We start from the raw sequence: 24,315 nt of genomic DNA, 5'->3' as shown, positions 1-24,315 counted from the left end.
TTATGTTGGTTTTAATTGGTTTGTACTGAGACAAAATATAAAACCTCAACACTTTAATTTGAAGCTCTTAAAATAAAACACCCTGGATCTTGTTTTCCCTGTTGCCTTACTTCTATATATAGAATATACTATTCTTATATTAAAAAGAAAAAGTACTTGAAAATATTTTACTTCCAGTAGACAGTGTAAACTTTGCTGTGTTACTCACTGTAAGAGTTTAGGTCATATGCCTATCAAAAAAAAATTCTTTTTTTTTAGTTCTGCCTGTACAAACTGAGTAGAAGTGAGTCAGTAGCCTGAAACAACTAAGACCATCTTAAAACCATCTGAAGGCCATGCATGGCATCTAGCACAAAAACACCAATTACATTTGTTGTGGGCTTGCATTTTTAAACTTGCTTCCTTTTCCCTTTTATTGAAAGTGCCTTTTTTTAAACTGTTCTGAACTGTGCTGAGGGTGAGCTATAAAAGTTATAAATCTATAACAACTTTTGCATCCCAGGAGCAAGTCAAATTGAAAACACTTTATTAATAAGTTTTGTGTCCTAAAGACAACTGGGAAAATTTTGAATGAAGAGTTTATTCAGCCAGAAAAAAGTCTATCAACTACATATTATAATGTGGGACTAAAATAAACCAGGGAAAATGCTTGGGTAAGTTGAAACATTTCATGTTAATATTTTACAAAACATCTTTGTTATGAAACATAACTTCTTTATAATAGACTGCCTACCTCGTCAGCCCAGGGAACCCAACCTGAAAATAACAGGGTTCATTCACAGCCGAATAACATTTGGCTTGTTACGAAATGACACTTCAAGGATTTTCATTTTAGCAAGGAGCAATGACAAATTTTCTTTACAAATTGGTTTGCAATGACTTTTCCAACACTTTAGTTATTTATTATGCCAAAATAAAACTTACATTTTTGTGCAACTGTAGCCTAAGGTTGCCAGCCTAAAGATCATGGCATAAATATTAACATTTGAAACTTGTTAGGTTTTGAACAACTATGCGCTTCTGATTGTTGTTTTTTTGTTTGTTTTGTGGTAGTTTCACTAATCATAGTTAGAAATATGACGATATATGTTCTGCATATAATCCTGGGAATTGCTTCCATTTTTACTTGAAAACCCTGTTGTGCAAAAGTAAACACAGGTTTCAGCCATAAACTCTTGCCGCCTCCAGTTCTGAAGAAATGTTATTTACATGCAGAAATTTTGTGTATACAAGACAATAAAGGCTTGTTTGCAAAATGAAAATTCTGCCTTGCTGCACATATTCAAGCATTTCAGTAATATGCTTCAGGTTCACAGTGTGAACATTCCTTGTTCCTGGAAACAAAACTGTTTTTATCTCTGCAGAGCATACCAAATACTTGCTGTGAGCATCATGGATAAAGGAATGTCTCAGAGACAGATTGCAGGAGTACAGAGTGAGGCATGGTCCCTCCCTCATGCAAGAGCTGTCCTTGATGTGGATTGCAAATGCTGTCCATGAAAACGAGAGTTTTTTGGCCACTGGCACTATGGCGGCGAAAGCCTCAGAGGCCCCGTCCTGGTGGACAGTCTGGTTAATATTTTTGCCCTCCAAGGAGATGTCATAGTAAAGCATCATCTTTAAACATGACTGACAGATGCCAATACTGCCAATTTTCTGTGACCCAATGAAAAATGCATTTCATCAAGCCACAGCATTGAGCTGGCACACAGAGAAAACATGCCACATGTGTAGACACATCCCTTCATGGCGTCACAAAATACTGTACCCTATGGCAAAAATTTATTCTAGCAAATTGGCTGTGATGACTGTTGATATTATTCTGCATGGGAATGTGCAAAGGGGATCTGTACTGGCTGGTGGCAATGTTTGACCAGTAAGCTCAAGAATGCTCAGGGAATGAGCATCTTTTTGCTCAAAGTTGATATACTGGGGAAGCAGGGAAGCCAAAAGAATCCCTTTCCCCTGAAAGTTTGATCTCTTATGATCTGTTGATGATCAGCAGTCTTTGGCTGCCTTTTCTAATCCTCTTCTAGTGGGCTGTGCCAGCTGCAATGTCACAGTGTCAGCTGTGTGTGGACAGGGGTAGGTGTCCTGCCCCAGCAGGGGTGTGACAGCTGTGCCAAGGACTTTGGGGAGGGCGGCGTGAGGTCAGGGCTGAGTTTTGCATCTGGCTGGCAGGTTTCATTGGGTCAGACACAGGCACTTAAATGCAGCTAGTTTGCAGCCGGAGTCAGTCTGAACTGGAAAACGGTGCAAAAGTATTCATGGGTGTGGAGCTAAGCTAAGGAAAGTCACTGCTTCAGGACTCTACATCTAAACACAAAAATAATAATAACAAGCCACAGGAAAGGAGAGGGAAGGAATACAATGACTTAAGGAGAGACCCAGCCCTGCTGGAACTTGGCTGAATAGATCTAAACCACCATATGAGTGCACTGCTCTGCATGCCTAGGCCTGGGATTGTAGGGACATGTGGTTCAGAAAGCCTTAAACTGTTTTTTGCAATAACCAGGCTAGCCTGAGAGCTATAGTGTTCTCTTTTTTTTTTTTTTTTTTTCCTCATTAGCTGTTTTATTTTAACTGCTTACTGTCACAGATAACTTAAATTCAATGTATGTACTGTTGCTGTATCTTATTGCAGAGTATGTATTTCTGTGGGCTTTGAGGTTTTGCTAAGTTGGAAATTCAGTGCTCAGGTAAGAGAGCATCCTTCTCTTATGTTTAGTTTTAAACCTGCCATTGGCCAGTATAGAACTAAGTGACTCAAACACAATACTTCCCCCTGCTATATTGGCAAAGGTATTTTTTCCTATTAATTTGACCACAGGATTCAGCTTCCTACCATAAGAAAATGGGAGGGGAGTAACTGGTTCTAAGAAACCAGTCAGAGGTGGGGCTCTGAGTCAGTTTATAAAATAGTTGCTCACCTGCATCTGAGACATTTGAACTATTGGTGTCTGCGGCAGCTGGGAGATGTGAGATTGCATTGCCGCAGATAACACTGGACGTGTGTGTGAGCGCAGCCACCATGGACCAAGATGGCATTTTGTCTCAGGTAAGAAGGGTGCAGAGCAAAGCAAGGCATCTGGGATCTCAAATGGTTGTACTGCATGTAGTGCAAAGATGATACAACTTTCTTGACTACCATTGACTATAATGACTCTATGCAGGATGAAGAAAGTGAAGGCTTCAAGATCTCAATATTGAAACTTTAAAAGTTATAGTAAACTACAGGAAGAAAATGAAAACTATTTGGGGAGTAGGAGCTTATTTACAAGGGGGCATTTTGAATATTTAGGGGGTTTTATTATTTGAGACACATCATATATGGAACTTCAGAATAAGTATTTAATAACACGGACATGTACTTCAAGGTGAAAGATTAATGACAGGGTGTGTTTATGGGAGACAGGTTTGCTGTTCCTTTAACAGCCAGGGCCAGGAGCTCTTCCCCTCCCCGTGTGTCATGAAGGGCGGACCTTACCTGGCTGCTACGCCTCTGCTCAGGCTTAGTGGGGCAAGCACAGCCCAGGCAGTGGCACCAGGCACCGCAGGAAACCCCAGCTCCTGCCAGGGCTCTACAGCCAGCACTGGCTATGGGCTCCCTGTCCCTGTGGCTCTGAAGTTCTCTATTCCCAAGGAGGATTGCCTTTAAGAGAAATGATGGTTTTCCCAGGGATAACGTTGGCCCTTCTTGTTCCAGGAGCTGATCACTCAAACCTCTCAACAAGGAGACGGAACTATGCAGCTGAATCCTGATGGGAAACAGTGGACTTCTCTTGCAAAGGTACCACAAAGGGGAATTTCAAAAGGAAACTGTAAAGGGGACTTTCCTGCTGGGTGGAGGCTGGATGAAAACAGATAGGGTTCAGCATCTGCCAAACAATTTAATTAGCTACTGTAACCCATTCAGTTCCCTCCATGAGACGCTGTCTTGCTTATCGCTTTGATCATTCCACTTAGATAGTCTTGCTTCATGTTAAATTCCTAGTGTGGCTTCCTGTCCTTGGCACATGGGGAACAATCTCTGTTCAAACAAGACTAATATCTTTAAAAGGATGGGTTTCAATAGGCTTTCTCTACATGTCTTGCTAAAGCACAAGGATAAGTTTCCTGCCAGTGTAGATAGCAAGAGCTAGAAATTTATGCCATTTATTCTCACAACAGTATGGCAGAATTTTACAATTGATTTTCAACACCTGATTTCCCGAATTAACGCCTCTTCTGGCCTCTAGTAAAAACTCAAAGGTTTTCAGGAGCCTTCAGACATGAAATCTCTCCTCTAGGAAATGAGAGGACTAGATGTGCTAGAAAAGATTTTTACCTTTTCTCTCTCTAGTTTGAAGCCATTCAGTAAAAATTAGGAACTCTCTCTTGTTCTGTTTTGTGATGAGTACAGTTGCTGAGTAGCAGGTATTGTCCGCACAGTTTAAGGGACAGCCAACTTTTTCTTAATTAGCTGAATGGAAAACTCAAAGATGAGAAAATACACCCTGCAGTACAACTCTCTACACTTCGGGGATTGCAGCAGTTTGAAAACACACCAAACATCACAGATTTTTTAGTCAAAACTCACAAAGCTGACAGGATTTTGGTCCCTTGTTATTTATAGCTCTGTGATGTTTAAGCCAAGGTTCCTTGGTCATGACAGGGCACATCCACATGCCTGAGTATTTTGTTCAATCTGCACTGCCTTCTTGGCACATTGGGATCACCGCGAAGGTGGCTCCAGGGGATCTGATCCATGAAACTGAGTTGAGCCCTTCCAAGAATTGCCCTCTCCAAAGCCAGCCACTGGCAGCATCAGTTATTGGTTCTGTAATTACTGATCACTTTCTGTACCTGCCTCATTTCTGTGCCTTTAGGAGGTAGGGTTTAGACATGAATTCAAGTGCCCTTGGTAGTCTGATCCACAGCTACTCTTGGGACCCTTGGCAGTGGTTTGACACCCTTGATCAGCACACCCAGTGGCCTGCTTGGTGTCTTCCTAGAGTGGAAAAGTGTTACTTTGGTTACTTGGAGGCTGATTTTACCTGTTTCTACATTAGCCCACCTGCTAACTGCCCCCAGTCTCAACAACATGTATTCATTAGCCCTGGCTGCCTGCATTGTTGCACTCAGGTTAAACATTTGGAGAGACTTCACGTGGACATATATTCCATTAAGCCCATGAACACTCTTTATAGATGGACATTATTAACACAGTCCACACCAAACTGTTCTGCTCAGACAGTCCAGCTAAAAGTCTTGCTCATCTTTCCTGCAGTACCTGTGTCACACTTCTTTCTCAGTGGGTCTAATGAGGTCATGCTAATGCCGCTTCAGGGCTGGCAGTGGTCTTTTATAGTCATTTTGCAATATAGGTGAAACCTTTGGCCCTGTAGTCATGCTAAGTGCCTTTTAGGTCTTTTGGAGCAAAATTTTCCTGCAGATTTATATTCCAGCACGTTGTGTCTTTCCCCCCCCCCCCCCCCATGATAGTAGAAATAGTAAGTTATGTGGAAGTTATTTATTTATTTTATGGTAAATGGAGAGGAGATATGAACTCCTATCTCCAATATGCAATCAGAATGCTAATATGAGAGGCTAAGATGTCATGCATGAGGTCAGAAACATGGGCTAATATGAAAGAGGGAAGCCACAAGAAAAAACAAGGGTTTCTCATCAGGTGTAAAACACTGTTTACGCTTCTTAGGCAAAACAGTGCAAAGAAGCTCAATATGTGAAGAGTTTACATACTTCAAAACTAGAGAGAAATTTCTCCCAAGAAAAAGTCAGAGGTGACCTTAGCTCAAGAGGGCAGCTATATCCCTGTAAACGAAAAACTCATACCTAGTGACTAGCATGGTGGAAGTGCAAAGCAAAGTGATCTCTTTCTCAGATCTTAAAATCAGTTTGGGGATCAGAGGTCAGCATTTAACTCAGCAGAGTACTGTACATTTAAAAGAGCAGAAAAATCATATCTCATAGCCCAGGAGACCGAATATATGTAATGACTGGATAGAAGTAATCACCACAATAATTATTTTATCACTTGAAAAAGATCTGAAGCATGTCTTCATTTTCTACCTTGGAAATTTAAAAGAATAAATCTTCCAAGCTGGGGCTAAATCTTAGCACTTTGTGCAGCCAGATTGTAGATAAGAAACAAATAAATGCTCTAATAAGATAAATTCTCATATCACGCTACAGAAGTAAAGTATTCCAGTCTAGTACAGGATTTAGATGTTAGCAGTAAAATAAATATATTGGCTATTTCATAATCAAATAGAAAATTCAACTAAATTGTTCCTGAGTTGAGTGTTTATCACTTTTGATCACTTCTGTCTTCTAAATATACTGTCTAAGTTTAGCATTCATTCCTTACTTTTGTATGTTTGGTTTTTTCCCTGCAGACAGAATCCTCTCTATGTTACTTACTCACTGTAAGAGTCATAAGAGCAAGAAATATCCACCAGGCAGATGTCTGTAAGTATCTGTAGTGTTCTGCAGAGGAGCTTGTGGTGGTCCCTCTCCCCTCCATGGGCTAACAGCTAGTCCTGCTCCAAGAAAAGGAGCTTTCTAGATTTCTTCCATAAATGGAGAAAGTTTTGTTGTTGGTGTGCTGGTTCCAGCAGTGAGCATAGAGTGTGTTGCTCTTCTTTGCATCAGCCCTTGTTCTGTGCAGAGGTAACTCCATAAGGTCACAGCTGTGCCTATCTCACACATTTCTCTGCTCCACAAAGGGAGCAGTAAAAGCTCTGTGATCTGTTGAAAGCAAAAAATGTGGAAAGATCTCCCATGTTTTCCTCTGGTGTTTATTTATGTAACCAAGAACACAAATTGGTTGCACTGGTTGAGTAAATACTGAAAGATGAGAAGCCTTGTGTCAAATTTAGCTTGTATTCAAAATTTTCTCAATGCTAAGTAATCTAAACTAAGTAATCTAAAGTACTCTGATTCTCTGTGTGCCAGCATTCCCAGATAAAAGCCCATCAGATGTTACATTTTGTAGCTCCTCTGGCTTTTGCTGGCCTGGAACTAAAATATAGTAGAAGATTGTATCTTTACTTATGCAGAAATTAGAAAGCTTTTTCTTCATGTTCTGTTTGGCTAAAGGAGAAGATACCACTTTGTTTCCTTAACGCTTGCTGCATTCATCCTGGATTATTTTATCCTTGACTAAACTGTTTGATGACATACAAGGAGGAGAAAACTCTTCATGTTTATTGAATTTATTATATTTTTAATCACATTTATTCGAGAAGAGTCATGTCACCCTTCCTTTTTCTCCATTCCTTCTACCTAAATTGTATTTTTTATGTTGAACAAATATGCCATTTTGTATCATAGTGTATCTCTTAGAAAACAAAACTTGATATTGTTCAATTAATTCTTTCTTCTAGAGCAAATGCTCATTTCAGATGTTTGTGTTTTTAATACAGTGAGCCATACTGACTGCTACGTGAGCCTGTGGCTGCCAACAGCTTCAAATGACAAATTTCAGACTAAAGCCATCAGTAATTGCAAAGATCCAGTCTGGAATGAAACCTTCTACTTCAGGATCCAGAGTCAGGTCAAGGTACTGAACTGGGACTTCTCTGGTAACTGACCAAGGGAGCTACTGAGGGTTATCCTTTTGCAGAGAGACATAAGAATTTTCTCAAGAGGCAAGGAAAGATGCAGAAAGATGTGAGAATAACTCATACCCTCATGATGGTTTTCCATGCTGTGAAAGATGATTGTCTCTCTCAGCCATAGGTAGAATATAGCACTTGAAATGTCTGTGATTTCCTCTCATTCCACTTCATAGGTGCTGACATGGAGTTGATTTCCTCTCCACTTCCTTTCCTTCCTGTTCTTTTTCTGTATGTCCTCCCACTTCTCACAACAGCTGACTAAAACTCTTTTCCCCAATATCTCCTGCTTCAAAGAAAACCTGACACATTTCTAAAGTCCTTTCCTTCCTTTCGCAGAATGTGCTGGAGCTGGCACTCTATGATAAGGACGTGGTTACTCAGGATGACCACCTCTTCACAGTGTACTTTGACATAGCCAAACTTTCCCTGGGAGAGGAAGTCTTCATGCACTTCAAGTGCGATTCTCAGGTGAGGTCCAAAATAAGAAATGGAATACCTTGGAAAGAATGTGTTTGTTAGCTTTTCTGTCCAAAATGTTATTTGTAAAATTTTGCCTTTTTCCTTCTTGTGTGTCAGCTGCCTAGCCACATAAAAATAAGTTAGTTTTCACTCTAATGGGGGAAAACCTCTTCAGACCTGGATCTGTAGGCACACTGAATGGTTTGGTGTTGGCCACAGAAGCTCACAAATTTCAAGTGTATTGGCAAAATTGTCACTTTGCAGAGCCTGCCCCCATCGAGGGTCAAGGAGGGTGTCCATGGCAGTACCTGATGCTTTTATCATAACCTGTTACTTAGCCTAATAGTTAGGAAGTAAAAACTCTGTGATCAGAACTAAATGTCAAACCAAACTAGTGGCTAATTATGGAATGTGGCATGGGTGTTTAAATAAAGTCTAAGTCACGCCACCCAGCTTGGCAGCAAGAAATAATCCTATCTTGAATGTCCAGGGAGACTGAAGGTTGTACATCCCATCTCCCAGTGTGTCCTGTCTGTCATTCTCCTTTCCCAGTTCCCTTCCAGTTCCTTGTGCATCTGTCATGCGCCACTCAATTGAGGAATCACCTTATCTACACACACCCAAGCTCCACACTGCACTTCATTGTCTTTAAATGCTTTGTTTGACAATTTTGTTCCTTGCAAAATACCAAAGGAGCAGTGTGTGGACTTCCACTAAGCTCTGGTGAAGTGAAAACTGTGGTTAGTTTTAACTCAGCTGGTCACTTTGGGTGCTTACAGTGGCTTGGCCATATCCAAGCCGTTTCTTTTTGTGTTTGCACAGCTACACCAGTCAGAGCTCTTACTCCTCAAGTCTTTGTAAACTATATTGTCCTATATTATTAACTTTTTGGTGTCTTTAATTCAGTAGGTAATTTGAACAACTAAGTACCCTACACCATGATCTCACTTCACTGTTCATCATCCCTTCGCTCTTCAGTTTTGTTTTCCTCTTGCTTGTGCTTTCTTTCCCCTGAGGATTATACTCTTTTTACTGCTTCACAGACCAGGCCTTAATGGCAGATTTACCACTGTCCCAAAGCCCTCAGTTTGTTGCCAGACAAAAAGGTTTTCCTCTTCCATAACTGCTTTGCATGTCACCATTTCTCTTCCTGACACCAGGAGGCTTTCACTCTCCCCTTCAGCAGGTCTGAGCTGGCAGACTCAGAATGAGACAACATATCCTCCTAGGTCTGTCCCTTAGGCCCCAGCAGAAGCAGGCAAGCAAAACAATTTCTGCGTTAAAAGCTGCTATGACAGCCATCCACAAGCTTCCTATCAGTAGAGAATCTGGAGGCTCAAGACACAGAGATGTGAGGTGGTGTGTGCCTCTATTGTAAATGCTCTGCTGGTCACAAACAGTGCATGCATACCCAGATTGTGAGAATGAGAACTTGCATTATGAGAACTGCCAGTAAACTAGTACCAAAATAATTTTCCTTTCTTTACTTTCCAGAGACAAGAGGAGTTGGAGGTGGGATTTGCCTTGGATAATATGTGAGTAAACATGAAATGCAACATTACCTGGAACAAAAAGAAACAGCAATTCAGAGACTTGAAATAATCTAGTCTGATTGTTCAGAGTGCATCATTCCCGAGAAATCTGTGCTATGACCTTTGTCAACAAATGGGTGAATGCCAGGATGACCTCCCATGAACTTCCCACAAACTCCCACAAACAGGGAGAATACCCTAAAACCTTTTCTTTGTCTAATGTAATGAACATTGTTTAAGGCCAGGATGTTGCTGGTTTGTTATGCACTTGTGTTTGAGATCAGAAAAAGAGTCCATCTTCCTTCAAAACACAACATGGAATAATGTGCTGGATTTCTGATCCAGAGCCTTTATTGTTCCATCATCTAACAAAGCGTGATTTTTTAAAAAATTGGATTCCATGAAACCATCCTTGGCCTCAGCTTGGGACTCAGCATAAATTCGCTACATGGTTTGGCCTCAGAGCATCTTTGGCATTGTTTTTTGCTGAGCTCCAGGACTGGATGAGCCAGTAGGATGACAATTGTGCCTTGACATAGCAGAGTGAGGAAACTTGTACAACGAGTTTCCTGGGACTTTTCTTTCAAATCCAGTATGCAGGTAAAAATGTGCAAGAGGAAAATCAGGAGAAGGGTGGGGCTGATGAACTATACTGTAATTTTAATGAGTTATTATAAATGCATTTTTCTTTCTGTTTCCTAGTTCAGGCCCTCCTGAAACCATCATTACTAATGGAGTGCTAGTGGTGAGTGTTGTATTTCATCACCTGTCTTGTCCTGTTGCCACACGTGTTTCACTTGACTCACAGTCATCAGGACAACATACCCCTTGACTGAGACAGCCAGAATTGAAACATTTTCATTTCCCACTTCATAGTGACACATCCTTGTGGATGGCACCTCTGGAGACGCTGTGGCTGGAACAGCATGGAGATCCCACATCCCAACACCCCTTTGCTGTTGCAAAGGAAACAGATGGAATTGGTTTAGGTCTCAAACATCAGTGCAGTAGTGAATTCTTCCTTAGACATCACTCCTATATTGCTGAAGTTATTAATATCACATTCCCATATTGCTGGAGAGGGTTTGTCCTGTCCTGTGCACACATAATTTCCCACATTCATAACTGTGCTTTTTACACAGGGACTTCCCATCCCTGACATTTTCTCATTTATCATCTTTGCTTGCTCATGAATTGTGTTTAAAACAATCCTCACTTCTCTGGGATCCTGAAAGTACTGTTTTTCACCTTGTCCTTATCTTCTCTTTTCTGCAAGCCTTGTTCATCCACACTGCACACCTGCCTTGCTCTGGTTGTGTCCCATTTAGTCTAGGAAACAGAATGTCACATTGGAAAATTCCCTGCCGTGATGTATTTTACTGTTCACATGTCTTACAGTCTCGCAAAATCTGCTGCTTAGAAGTTCAAGTGGTTGAGAAAAAGAAGAAAAAAGAGAAGAAATCAAGTAAGGTTATTTCTCAATCAGCTGTTTTTAACTGATATGCTAATATTATGAACACAATTGGCTTAATGTAAGAATTAAAAAACCCCAAAAAATCCAAAACATGAGAACAGCCTTGTGATAGACTTTGTAAGAATTTTTGTTACTGGTTTTGATGAGAAAACTAATCTGTGTCTGTTTTTGTGTCATTTCCTTAGAAAAAGAATTTTCCTTTAAAGTACAAGGCTCTTATGAAGGCACCCAGGACATTGTGCTGGGATCTAATCTGCTCTTCAGCTCCTCCTCTCCTGCCAAATTCCACTATGCCAGATACAAGCAGCCAACTCTGGATGTTACACTACCAGAGAAGAAACGATCTCCCTCCTCAGTATGTTACAACTGAGCTTTAAAAAACATAATAATGGCATGTAAAATATTAGACACCATAAATAGTAACATTAATTTGCATTGTGGGCAGAGAGTAACATTTCTTACAACATAAACCTGGGTTTATTTGTATTTTTTCAGCACTCACGTGTATGTGATACAGGCTCTCCAAATGTGGAACTTCATTCCATTCCAAGTGGAAAAAACATGATCTTAGCAGAGGTGAGTGCCTGTTTTTTTGTGGCAGAGGCTGAGAAACCGGGATGTGGAAGTCTGCATCCCCCTGATGATTACCATGGTACTTTCTGACAATGAAAGCCCGCAGACAAAAATACCACAGCCTAACATGGGTAGGTCTTTCAGGATTTAGGACAGGTTGTGCCTTGTTCTGTTTGGGTAGATGTTTGGCATCTTGCTACTCCATCCTGATCGTACTTCACTTCTTACTTCTGCTCTCCCCCTTCTCACACACCAGCGGGGCACCTGAACTTACCCAGGTAGCATCAGACTCCTGCTGATGCTGACGAGGCTTTACAAGGCACTTTTAGACTCATGGTTAAAAAATCCATGTGGAATGAAAGCATCATGACTGCTGTGGGCTATAAGCCACAGAAAGGGGGAACAAATGCTGCTGTTAGGATCGTAGTCCCGGCTGGCTGCCTAAGAGGTACTCTTAGTAGAGGTGGGTAAGGTATACATTATCATTACTCTGTAAACAGCAGTTATCCTCAGATGTTCCATTTACTAGAAAACATGAAAAATTAGTGCACAACTTCCCTTTCAGTAAAACACGACAGTCATTTTGCATAGGCTGCTGGATTATTCAACCTCCTGATTATTCAGAGCTCCTGATTTGTACCCACATTGCTAGGATGGCACAAGATAAAATTCCACCTCAGGCTGCCGGGAAGAAGCAGGTTGTCAGCACTCACATTGTTCACATTCTTGCTTTCCAGGATAAAAGATTCGATTTGTACATGAAGGCAGAAGACTGGTAAGAGACTTGGCCCCTCTTGGAGGTTAACTTTTACTTAGCTGAACTTATCTCACCCTAGGCTCTTTACTGAGGAGGAGGCACTCACAGGAGTGTAGGTGACGTGACCAGGGGATGTGGGATTCACATGACCTGGAAGCAGCTGCATGTAGCATAGTGTAATACACGTAGATAACCAATACTGAGACATGCATAATGAAAAAAATACACATAAAATAGAAAAAATAATATTAAAATTCAATTATGCTGCCCAGTGTTTTGCTCAGCACAGTCTTTTACCTTTCCTTTAACGCTGGGCCAGGGCACAGCCAATCACCTAGCATTGTTGATTAAGAAGTAGGAAAAAATTCTGCCTAATTCAAGAAAGTATGAGAAGTTTTTCCTATAGCTCTCAGTTCACTAAAATATGAGAGAATCCAGATAGCAGATACCTTAGAAATTAGTTGCAGGAATGTCTTAGGTTTTATTTTGATAGCTGCTTAGAAATCTATCAGTCATTTTTTTCTATTCTTCTTTCATGCAGCTATGTATACTTGCTTGGGAGTGTGGGAAAGAGACCTCTTGTAAATGTAGTATTTTGTGGATCAGGTTCATTATATTGCGTTGGAAACTCTGAGCTTGTCTACCAATAATAAAATGGAATATTCTTTTTTCCTGATCTCTGCTTCAGCCCAGACCGCCTTGATGTGCGTTTAGGATTTGACCTCTGCATACAGGAGCAAGACTTTCTCTGCAAAAGGAAGAATTATGTTATTCCTGCTCTGAGGAAGGTTTTGCAGCTGGAACAGGATCTGCTGGACCATGAGGTCTGTAAGGAAAACATTTAAAACATCTCACCTGTGCTTAGCAGTGAGAGCATAATGGCATAATACAATCTCTTTTTCTTCACAGTTAGAATTTTTTCTGATCTTTCCTCATCTTAAAACTTATGTATACCTCCAATACTGCCCCATACCTCTAAATTCACCCTGCTGTTTGTGTTCTTTGCAGTTGCTATCCTCAGTTTAACCCTTTTTCTGCTACATCTTCCTTGGAAACCAGATCAGATACTCCTTGTATAGGAATGGCTTCTTCCACACTCTTTACTCTATTATTGTTATCCTCGTTGATAGTCCCTCCTCTCTTCAACCTGTGAGATTTCATTTTAATTCCTGCTTTTTCAACTGATTTTTTTTCTCTCTTACTGTCTCTTTTGGTTTGAATTAATGCATTTTAATTTGTTTCATACCAAACATCTATGTTGAACACATTGGAGACAAGTGTCAGATATCTAAGCAGAAATGGTCATTGCATCTATTCCTGTTCTCCCTTATAAAACAAATGGTACCTTATATTTCAGTAGAAATAATTTAGAAAGAAGGCTGTGCGTGGGCACATGTGGTGGTGTCTGGCTTTATGTATCGGGGGTCTCTGCTGAGAGGCGCGGTCAGGCGCAGCCGCCGAGTGACGCCGGCCCTTTCTGTCCCTGTGTGCACAGACCCCAGTGGTGGCTGTCATGACCACGGGAGGAGGGATGAGATCCTTGACTGCACTCTATGGCAGCCTGAGGGGGCTCAAGAAGCTCGGTGTCTTGGACTGTGCCACCTACCTGACGGGCTTGTCTGGTACTACATGGTGAGTGGGACTGGGCAGCCCTTGGCTGGAGTCTCCCTGACGACACCCAAGTGCTGAAGGAGACGGGCTGATGTAGAGGAGCTTACTTGTGATAATTTCTCAGCGCTCCTACTTCTTGTTCTTCTTCCAAAACTGACAGAACAAAGTCTTTTCATGGGGGAAAGTCACATAATTTGCAACTACATGCATGTGTTTTTCTAAGAATAGTTTATTGGAAATTGTTCAAGCTGTTTTGACAGGGATAATGACTGTGACTTCAAAGGAACATGACGGTTTCATAGGGAACTGAAGACAGGAAACCTTTAATTTCAAATCAAGAACTCAAAACAGAAATATGAAATACAGCTATTGCCTACCTCAAACCTTGGTATTCTCTTTTTGCCTCTTCAATATGTTTTTCCTCTTCCTAGGACCATGTCAAACTTGTACAGAGATGCTGACTGGTCACAAAAGGATCTCGACGAGCAAATCAGTGAGGCTCGAAAACATATGACAAAATGCAAAATAAATTCCTTTTCCTTTGAATATTTGAAGTATTACAAAAAGCAGCTGTGCCAACGGAAAAGAGAGGGCCGCAAAACGTCTTTTATAGATCTCTGGGGCCTTGTCCTGGAATCTTTTTTGCATGATGGGGTACAGTATATCATAAAGCAGCATTTACAGTGGCTTACCATTTCCTGAAAATTTATTTCTGGAGAAGATATTTTTCTGTTGGCTCTGAGAAAAGCAGTTTGTTACAAGACTGTGTAAGCAAATGCACATCCATTTCCAAAACATTTGGTGCCAGCCTTGTAGATATTCATCCACAGTGGAAATCAGCATTCTTGCTTGTGGAATTTTGAATATGTTTTTCTGAGGAAACTCCAAGACTAACATTTTGAAACAGTTTAAGAATTGTTTTTCATATTCTGCAAGTTACTTGTTTAGAAATAATAAAATTGCAGAAATTATGCATGCCCATGAGAGGTGTTAACAAAAGGATCTGCAGAATTTTGAAAGGTGTGGGGTCTTCCATAAAGCTCCAGCATAATACAGTAACGTGTTTCATATCAAAAGTATTGCTTTCTGCTCCTTATTATTACTTTGTGTTTTCATCTTAATGCATCATCAAATAATCTGGCATCAGATTGGATGGCTGCAAGTATTTCAGTAACAAAATGCTTATGGGAATTTTGAAAAATATGGAGCATTTCAGAAGATAAGCCAAGCACACATTATACATTAGAGGCAGGATTTTTTCTGTCCTGCAAGCTTAGATGCAGAGAAAATATTGCTGTGCTAATTTTTGTCTCAGTGTAACCATATTTCTGGAATCACAGAAAGACAACCACAGACTCTCTGATCAGCAACGAGCCATTGATCGTGGTCAGAACCCACTTCCTATCTACACTGCAGTCAATGTCAAGAACAACTACAGCACTCTGGATTTCAAAGGTAATTATGAGACTTCTGACAGTTATTTGTCTTTATATTTAAGGTGGTAGATAGTGGAACAATCTTTTTAGACAGCCTAAAAACCCCATCTTATTTGAAGACCAGAATCTCAGCAGGTGTGTATTCATATTAATATCCTTGTGGTCAGGTAAAAGTTTGACTGTCTATGCAACAGACTCAAAAATATTCCAAAGCCTTTCCATGTTCATGAGTTTTCATTTGTAGCATACTTATAACTCATCGCTATTGGTCTGAAATATTAGACTCAAAAATTATTTTGAGGGTTGTAATAAAACCTTGTTTTCTTCTTTGGGTTCTTTTTTACAGAATGGGTGGAGTTCACCCCATATGAGGTGGGATTGCAAAAATACGGAGTTTTTGTTCGCACTGAGGATTTTGGCAGTGAGTTCTTCATGGGACGATTGATGAAGAAGGTCCCTGAATCCAGGATCTGCTTCTTGGAAGGTAAGCTATTAAAAACAAATTATTTTATTGCTTGTTTTGGGGGTTTGGTTTTTCCGATTTTTTTTTTTTTAATGTGAGCTATATAAACTACACACTAGTGAAGCATTGGTGCAGGACAAACATGGCAGTTTCACCAGAGAGGATAAATATCTCTTTGCTGAATTAATACTTACTATAATGGATTCAGTTTGCAGTAAAGAAGAAAATTCAAAAGGACTGTCAAATAGTTATTTACTCTTTTAAACCTAGTTTAGAATTAAAATATAGTCTGGCTTCCAGTACAACAATAAAATTGAGCTCCTTGGGAATCCATGGTTCAGCTCATGCTACCCCAGAAGGATGAACTTCCAAGCCTAATGCCTGTCTCACCAGTAGTCAATATTTTGTATGCTCCCTAGAAACTTTTTACATGAGCCTTCATGCTGATTCTCCACTGCATCAGGGTGTTTGAGCATGCCAGGCCCTCCTGCTCCAGGGAGTCCTGGGCCACATGTCACTGGTTCCTGGGCAAGGCTGGGGGGAAAACAACACAGCCATCCTCAAAACATTTTTGCTGCTGACTGAAGCCAAGCATGGATGTATGTTTTCCTGACAAAGAGACAAGCTGTCAGCGTGTGACTGATTTCACAAGCAAGCTTCTCTTTGACTGGCCACTCCACTGAGCAGGAAGGAGACACTGTACGATTTTAGCCTCAGCCTGTGCTGGACTGTCACACATTTGCACTCCCTGAATGAAAAAACAGTGAGAACTTGTGCCCTAATGGGTAACCAAAGCTCAAAAATGCATGGTCAAATCTGATCCCTTGGTGTGTTAACAGGCTTGTTCTCAAAAAGGGAATCCTACAAAAGCAGAGGCTGTAAGATTATGTTGTAGTTATGCCCTTATCAAATCTCTTGGATTGCAAACTTTAATCCTTTCTTTTTATACAAGCTTTATGGTACTTGGTTTTTTTTCCCCTAAAAATACAAATTCCATATTAGTTCACAAAGATCTCTATCCCTAAGCACCATAAGACAAAAACTGGATACCAAAAATAAGATTTAAAAACCAGCAGCCAAATAAAAATGACTCGTTATGCTTTTAAAACAAAATAACGAGAAACAACTTCACAAGTTTCTCCTCATCATTACAGTTTGAGATTCATGACATGTGAATGTTTGACTTAGAAAGCTCTTTTCTTTTACAGGCATGTGGAGTAGTTTATTTTCATTCAATGTGTTATATATCTGGAATTTGTCCCATTCATCAGAAGATTTCTGGCACAGGTGGACCCGGGACCAAATTGACAATATAGGTGAACAACCATATTTCCTTCTCACTGTGTATTTCTTGTTAAATGGAGTTATATGTCTCATACTGCAAAGTACAAATGAATAATTTAAAAATCTCCAGTCCTGAGATCTATCGGGGGTCAACACTGATGTTGGTACATGATTAAAACATTCAGAAATAATAAAATTGTTCTGTAAATTATTAAGAAAGCAAAATGATTTTGACTGCTTCAACTGGGAGCTACAGTAATACAAGGAAGCACAACAGCTGTCCTTTTCCAAACCCTGCATTCAGTCTGTTACACAAATGTGTGTATGTCTGGAGCAGACTTTTATTGCTGTTTGACACTGTATCTTTGGGGGGGGTTATCTAAGCCCAGACTGTGTAAGGAAATGGTATTTATCTAGTAAGAGAAATGGTATTTGTCTAGTAAGAGTAGCTTTTTATTTTCTGTTTCATTTGGTCGCTTAAACTTGTTGATCCTTTCAAAAAGAGAAAGCATCGGGGTTACCGATGTCCATTACTTACCTGGACTCCTTGTGGGCTGTCCCTGCCCTGGGCAGGTGAATCTAAGAAAAAAGAGAAAGCACCAGGGTTTATTACTTACCTGGACTCCTTGTGGGCTGGCCCTGCCCTGGCAGGTGAATCTAACTCCTTTTCCCTGCAGAGGAGGAGCCCCCGCTGCCCGTGCGGCCGCAGGAGCTGCGGACGCGGCTGCGGACGCCGGCCGGGCCCCTGGGCAGCGCGCTGCGCGCCGTGCTCACCGACCGCGCCTGCATCGCCCAGGAGCACAGCTTCCTCAGGGGCCTCCAGATGCACAGCGACTACCTGGAGAACCCGCGCTTCTGCAGGTGGAAAGGTAACAGGAGACCACGGGGCCTGGGGAGAGAATAAACAAACTGCACAGAACAAACCGCCAGGTTTGATATTAAACCTGTTCTCTGAGGCCGGAGGCCAGGTTTGGGCAGAGTCTCTGTTACATCAGTCTGTGATAGATTGTGCTGCAGGACATAGCATGGCATGGTGGTGGGCTACGTGTCAGTGGTTTGCTGGTGGCACTCACCTCCAGAGTCTGGGCCACCAGGACCTTCCTTTCTTCAAGGACACACTCCGTACGGAGGCACAACAAACCTGCTTCATGAATGGTGTTACTGCAGGTCCAAAAATGCATGTGACTGGAGTGAGAGGGTAGGAGAGAAGGGATATGGCAAATCTCCCTTCCCCAAGGACTGTAGCCAGTTAAGGCTCTGTGGATATGGTGTAAGGGTGGAGAAACAGGCCAACAGGTTTTGCAGTATTGCACTTACAGCAAGAATTTATTTTCTTTCAGATACTGTGTTAGACACATTTCCCAATCAGCTGACACCATCAGATGAATTCCTGTCTCTGGTAGATACTGGATTTTTCATCAATACAAGCATCATGCCACTTTTAAAACCAGAGAGAAAGGTGGATGTCATCCTGCATTTAAATTACAGTGCAGGCTCCCAGATACAGGTGAAAGTAGTTGAAACAGTCTTTATTTCTTCTTCAATATGTGTATACCTGTAATTTTTAACGCTTAGGTACTTTTTATGTTGGTCCTACAAAAGGTTTTAACCTTTAACATTTTTGGCTTAATGATGAAGTGTGATACATCTTTTATAGGCTGCACATTGTCTCAATTGTTTTTCTTGTACGATGAACTGTATTGTGTTAAGACTCAGAAAAAAATCCAAAAACAAAACAACCAAACAAACAACCAAAAAACTTCTGTCTAGTGACACAGTGGTTTTGATTAGGGGTTAAGAGCTTTTGCACAAGCAGCTGAGAAAATGTCTACTTTATTACTGGACTCTGAGAAATCCTGAGTCTTAAAATCCTATTTTAAATCTTAGTACTGCTCTATTCCTTGATCTAGCCTTTGGACCAGACCTGCAAGTACTGCTCTGAGCAGGGAATTGTTTTTCCCAGGGTAGATGTGAGCGAAGAAGACAGGAAAAAGCTGAAGGAGTGTTACCTCTTTGATGGATCTGAGACTCCAGGAGCACCAGTACTGCTATTTTTCCCACTAGTTAATGATACCTTCCAAAAATACAAAGCACCAGGCAAGTACTCAAAGATGTTAAAAAGAAGATTTACATCATAGGAATAAAAGGAATATTTTTAATACTCCAACTCTTGAACTTCACTGTTGACTCTTTTCAGTACATCAAATGTTTCTGTTGCTTAATTTTTTTAACAATGTGAGATGTGATGCCAGGACTGTGATGTTTCAATCTCTTAGCTAGTTATCTTACAGGTAATTAGTTTTCAGATAACTTTGATGTATCTACCAATGTGTACATCCATAGACGCATACTTTAGGTACCTTCAGGTACAGCTAAGAAGTACAGTGCTGACCCATGTAAGAATAATCACCCTTTTTTCTCCCCTCATCCTGTGAAGCCACTGGTATGCACTTGAGCCAGGGACTGAGCTGTAAATTTGAATAAGAATTATTTGTTCTTTAAAAAAAATTAACGTCCAGCAAGTAATTTACACTGTGAACTCTCTGTGGAGAGACACCTCCTTTCCTTCCTCTGTTAAGACTTTGCTTGTTTATGGCCAGAGGGGTTTCTCTCAGCAGTGATTTCTCACCCCTCCCTCCTAGGCCAGAGGCGCTCAGAGTCAGAGATGGAGGATGGCAACGTTGATCTCTACGGCCGCTGTTCCCCGTACTCAACATATTCCCTGCAGTACACTGAGAAGGAGTATGACCGCCTGGTGCAGCTGGCTGAGTACAACATCCTCAATAACCAACACCTCATCATACGGGCCTTGCGCACGGCCGTGGCGCGGAAAAGGCAGATAAAGGAATAACGTCAGACAAGAGAGGGTGCTTTTGAGTCCCTTACCAGAGACTGAAGGTCCCTTACAATTAGCCAGCAGGCTTCAAAGCATTCCTGCTCAATCCCACTAAATGGTAGTCTCAGGTGAACAAAAAAGACTGAAGAAGAACTTTTTCTCCGAAGAATTTCACTGCAGCAAATCATTGCAATTCAGTTGCAACGATGGAGCATGAATTGTTGTATGGTACAGAGGATGGGCAGCCACAAAGAGGAAGAAGGTGCTAAAATGATAATAAACATGGTGCTCGTTGCCCTGAGAAAGAGCTTTAAGTTTAAGCCTGTCATCTTCAGGGCACACCACATTAAAAGCATATTTTATTAACTTGGCTTGCGTTTTGTATTTGCAAGGTGGTGCTGAGAGAAGCAGCAACCTTTGGGACAGGTTTGTGACTGGGATCATGGCACACTGCGTGTTTAGAGAAGAGTACATGCTGTACAGAGAATAGCACTGTGGAAAGGTGTGGACAGCCGTGGAGTCTGCAGTCCAGTCTGGATAGCTGCCATCTTCCCATGGAGAGAGGGGTCTGGGGCTGGCTCCGGCCGCCAGGCAGCCTCAGCAAGGTGCAGCCAGTGGCTGCCAGGGATTCAGCTCTGCGCAGTGATTTCAGCTCTGCCTTGCGAGGTTCTCCCAGGCTGACTCAGGGACAGAGAGACAGAAGCGCCGTGTGGCAGTTCCACAGCGCAGCCTTTATTGTCCTGTGAAGGGGTGGCCAGGGTCGACAGCTCCCTGCTGAACAGGGTAGACTCTGGGGTATATATATCTTGTTCTGACCTGGGGGAGGACTGCCTCACCTAGGTCCTCTCTCCTGGGGAGAGGTTGAGATGAGCTTACCACATTCCATTCAAGGGACATCCCTCCAGGGCAGAGGTCTGGAACATTTATCCACCTCCACAGAAAGGGACTTGGGGGTCTGTGCAAGTTGGATATGAGCCAGCAGTGCCCTGGCAGCCAGGAGGGCCAAGCTTGTCCTGGGGTGCATCAGGCACAGCATCACTTCCATCAGGCAAGGAAGGCGATTGTCACGCTCAGCTCTGCACTGGGGCGGCCTCATCTCGATTTGCCTGCGTGGTTTTGGGTGTTACAATGTGACAAGAAAGATATTAAGCTGTGAGAGCGTGTCCAAAGAAGGGCATTGAAGACCATGAAAAGCCTTCAGGGGGAGCTGTATGAGGAGTGGCTGAGGTCACTTGGTCTGTTCAGCCTAGAGAAGAGACAGGGGGGACCTCATTGCAGTCTGCAATGTAAATGTCTTGTTGGTTTGTCAGGTTTTGGGTTAGTTTTTTGGTTGGTTGGATGGGGGTTTTTTGTGGGTTTGGGGATTTTTGGGATTTGGGAGTTTTTTTGCTGTAGTGCTTTTAGATGGTTATGTTGAAAGGTTAAACTTAGGCTGAGTTTCTCAGGGTACATAACAGCAGACTATCTACAATTTGTAGCCTGCTGAAACCACCTGTGGTAACTTTTAAAATTCTTTGGAATGCAGAAGATACAGACTAGAATATGAAATGCTGTGCTTGATGCCAGTGCACGCTGCTGGCCCATACTGAGCCTGCTGCTGACCAGCACCCCCAGCTCCCTGTTCTGCAGTGCTGCTCTCCAGCCACTCCTCTCCCAATTTATACTTGTCTCTGGAGTATCTTGTGTCTGCCTGTATTGGGTTTACACAGCAAAGTGTTGATAGCACGGTGGGCTGCTGCTGGGGTGGCCTCTGTGGCTGCCAGCTGCATTTCAAGGCTAATGTGGAGGATTTTATCTCTGCTTTCCAAGCAAGTAGATATTTGTACTGTGTATGTCTAATTTATGTCACTCTGAAGCTTTAAACAGCATCATCAGTCTGGCAGAAGGAGCAGGACAAGGTGCTTCTGCAATGACAGGCCAGCCAAGGACAATAGTGCTTTGTGCAGCTCTCAGATTTAGAATACAGAGGAGAAGGGGTGTCGGTGACAGGGAGGGGTGCCTGTGAAATGCCTGCCTTGTTCCTTCAAGGGAGCTCTCTGCATATAGTCATGCTTTTATTTCTGTACTGCTGAAAAGGTGTAGTTTTAATAGTGTGGCTTGTCCAGGGTAGATTCTTGGAAGATATTTTTTGTAGATTATGAACAGATTCAGTCTCTCAGCAATTCTTCACTTTACACATATCCTTCTGGAATTAAAGTCTGAGGAATTATATTGTTGTAGTGAGGCTGGACTGATTTTCTCATGACCAGTTCACTTTGTTTGCACAGTAAGTGTGCACATCTCAAATGATGGTTCTTACAGCTACAAGCAGGGCAGATATAATTTCCTTACAGAGTATCACTAATGTTTCCAGCCCCAGCCATTCACAAGCTTCTGGGGAGATGGATATATCCTATGTGGCTCTGTGCTTGCCTTTTCTTCTAGGATGCCCATCAAATGGATAGGCTTTTTGAATCCATTGTGGTCATTTTAAAAAATGTCTCATTTTAGACATTTTCTGTCAGGCCTTACTCAAGATTCAACAAGTTTGAAGGAGGCTTTTTACACCTTTCACAGGTGAAACCTGAAGAGGAGGTACAGAAGGGAGTGCAATAAATAAATCTGGAAAGTCCTCTAGGAGAGGTGAAAGAAGGCTTGCAAAGCTGTTGGATGTTAAAGCTAAACCTGGAGGATATCTGGCTTGATTGCATCCTTTGCCTTTGCAATCCTTGTTTGCAAGTACATAATAAGCCTTTAGCAGAATACTGAGGGACAGTTTTCTGGGCATTCCCACTCTTGCTTGCTAAATGGTCCTCCAGCTTGAAATTCTTTAATAAGTCCATTTTAATAACACTGTACAGAGCTATTAAATTGTTTAACTCTGGTGAATTGCTATTAGGCAGTGGAAGAACAAGTGAAATTGCAAATGAGCTTTATATTGTACTAGATTATTCATCTGATTTCTTTCCATGGCTTATAAAAGCCAGAAGTACCATCAGATCATCTTATTAGACTTGTTAGGTATCAGACTGTTACCTGCTGCAGTTACTGAAATGTCTGTCTTCATCATCTGTGGCTGACCAAAGTTGATCTTGAAGGAAAATGATCCCTGTTCTGTTATAGATATCAGGAATGGCAAAGTCACCACACTTCATGGAGCTCTGTTGTGGTCAGTGATCATCTTCCAGCAATGGGTATGCACCTTGTTTCCAGCCTCGTTTATTTTGGCCAGAGGCCAGATATTAACACATTACATCTTTTCCTAGTATCTTAAAAGCCATTGCATAACCACTGTTTCTTTATTAGGATCAATTTTATAAATATACCTAGTTTACATCACAATCTTTTTTTTTTTTTTTTTTTTTGTCAAACCAGTAGATGCAACCCTTCAAATTCTGATTTTGAATTGGGGATTTTCCCCTTTTTTTGATGTATGCAGCTGTATCTCTGCTCTTGCACTCCCTCCAATTCTTCATTGTCCCTTTATCAAATGCAAACTTCAGTACCCTTCCCACTACTGCTACACACTGAGATTAACATTGCTTTGTTATTACCATATTCTTTCATACAAATGAGTTCCCAGTTTTATATATAGAATCCAGTGGTACTCATTTGCCTTTAAAGGCTTCTGGCAAGTTGTTTGTCTTCCATAAGATGGTCAGTTAGTTTTTTCCACACTCCATTCTTCCCTTTCATATGGAGGAGTAAATTGTAACATACATTTGGCAGTCCTTTAATCATAACTCACACTCCAGTGCATTAGATTTTTGCTATGGTTAAGCAGGCCAGCCTATCAAGCAGGTCAGATCATTCTTTATGATCCTTAGTATTACTCCAACAATCTTTGTTCTTCTGCAAATCTGACCAGTCAGGGTGCCTTGTTTATTTCCAAAGCCCTCACGAAAATGTTGAATAGAGTTTGAGACTGGTAAGCTCTTAAAAATTCCTCAAAAGAAAATTTTGCAGTGATATTTATCACTGAGCACTACTTCCAAAATCAAATGTTCTTTATCTTCCTAATATATATACTTTCTTTGCATTAAAAACTCGTATCTTTGCACAATAGACTAAAAAACAACAAAAAAAAAGAGGTATTTCAGGATAGAACAAAATCTGTTTCTTCATATTGAAAACCACTATTTCCAACTGATTTTCTTCCAGAGACAGCTCAGGGCTTACCAAAACTGCTCATCACCTTATGGGGAACCTCTGGCTAATGCTAACCCCAGAAAGATTTCTTTTCCATGCAGGTATCTTGCATCACCATTTTGCTATGCCATGCACATTTC

At 41.4% G+C, this 24,315-nt stretch overlaps 1 protein-coding gene across 1 annotated transcript; it reads left to right on the top strand.

The window, feature by feature from the left end:
• Nucleotides 1–597: 597 nt before the first annotated feature.
• Nucleotides 598–20,413, top strand: LOC134551233 (cytosolic phospholipase A2 epsilon-like). The gene is made up of 20 exons (XM_063398590.1): nucleotides 598–3,790; nucleotides 6,399–6,471; nucleotides 7,428–7,564; nucleotides 7,959–8,090; nucleotides 9,576–9,616; nucleotides 10,316–10,358; nucleotides 11,012–11,078; nucleotides 11,273–11,442; nucleotides 11,583–11,663; nucleotides 12,398–12,435; nucleotides 13,106–13,241; nucleotides 13,913–14,049; nucleotides 14,460–14,682; nucleotides 15,369–15,483; nucleotides 15,811–15,948; nucleotides 17,136–17,243; nucleotides 17,889–18,080; nucleotides 18,552–18,718; nucleotides 19,122–19,308; nucleotides 19,854–20,413. Exons 1-20 carry the CDS (start codon nucleotides 3,746–3,748, stop codon nucleotides 20,060–20,062), a joined length of 2,439 nt encoding a protein of 812 aa, XP_063254660.1. The 5' UTR covers nucleotides 598–3,745; the 3' UTR covers nucleotides 20,063–20,413.
• The last annotated feature ends 3,902 nt before the right edge of the window (nucleotides 20,414–24,315 follow it).

Source organism: Prinia subflava, chromosome 5 (genome assembly GCF_021018805.1).
Source record: "Prinia subflava isolate CZ2003 ecotype Zambia chromosome 5, Cam_Psub_1.2, whole genome shotgun sequence".
NCBI lineage: Eukaryota > Metazoa > Chordata > Aves > Passeriformes > Cisticolidae > Prinia > Prinia subflava.
This window is presented reverse-complemented; position numbering and strand designations above follow the sequence as displayed.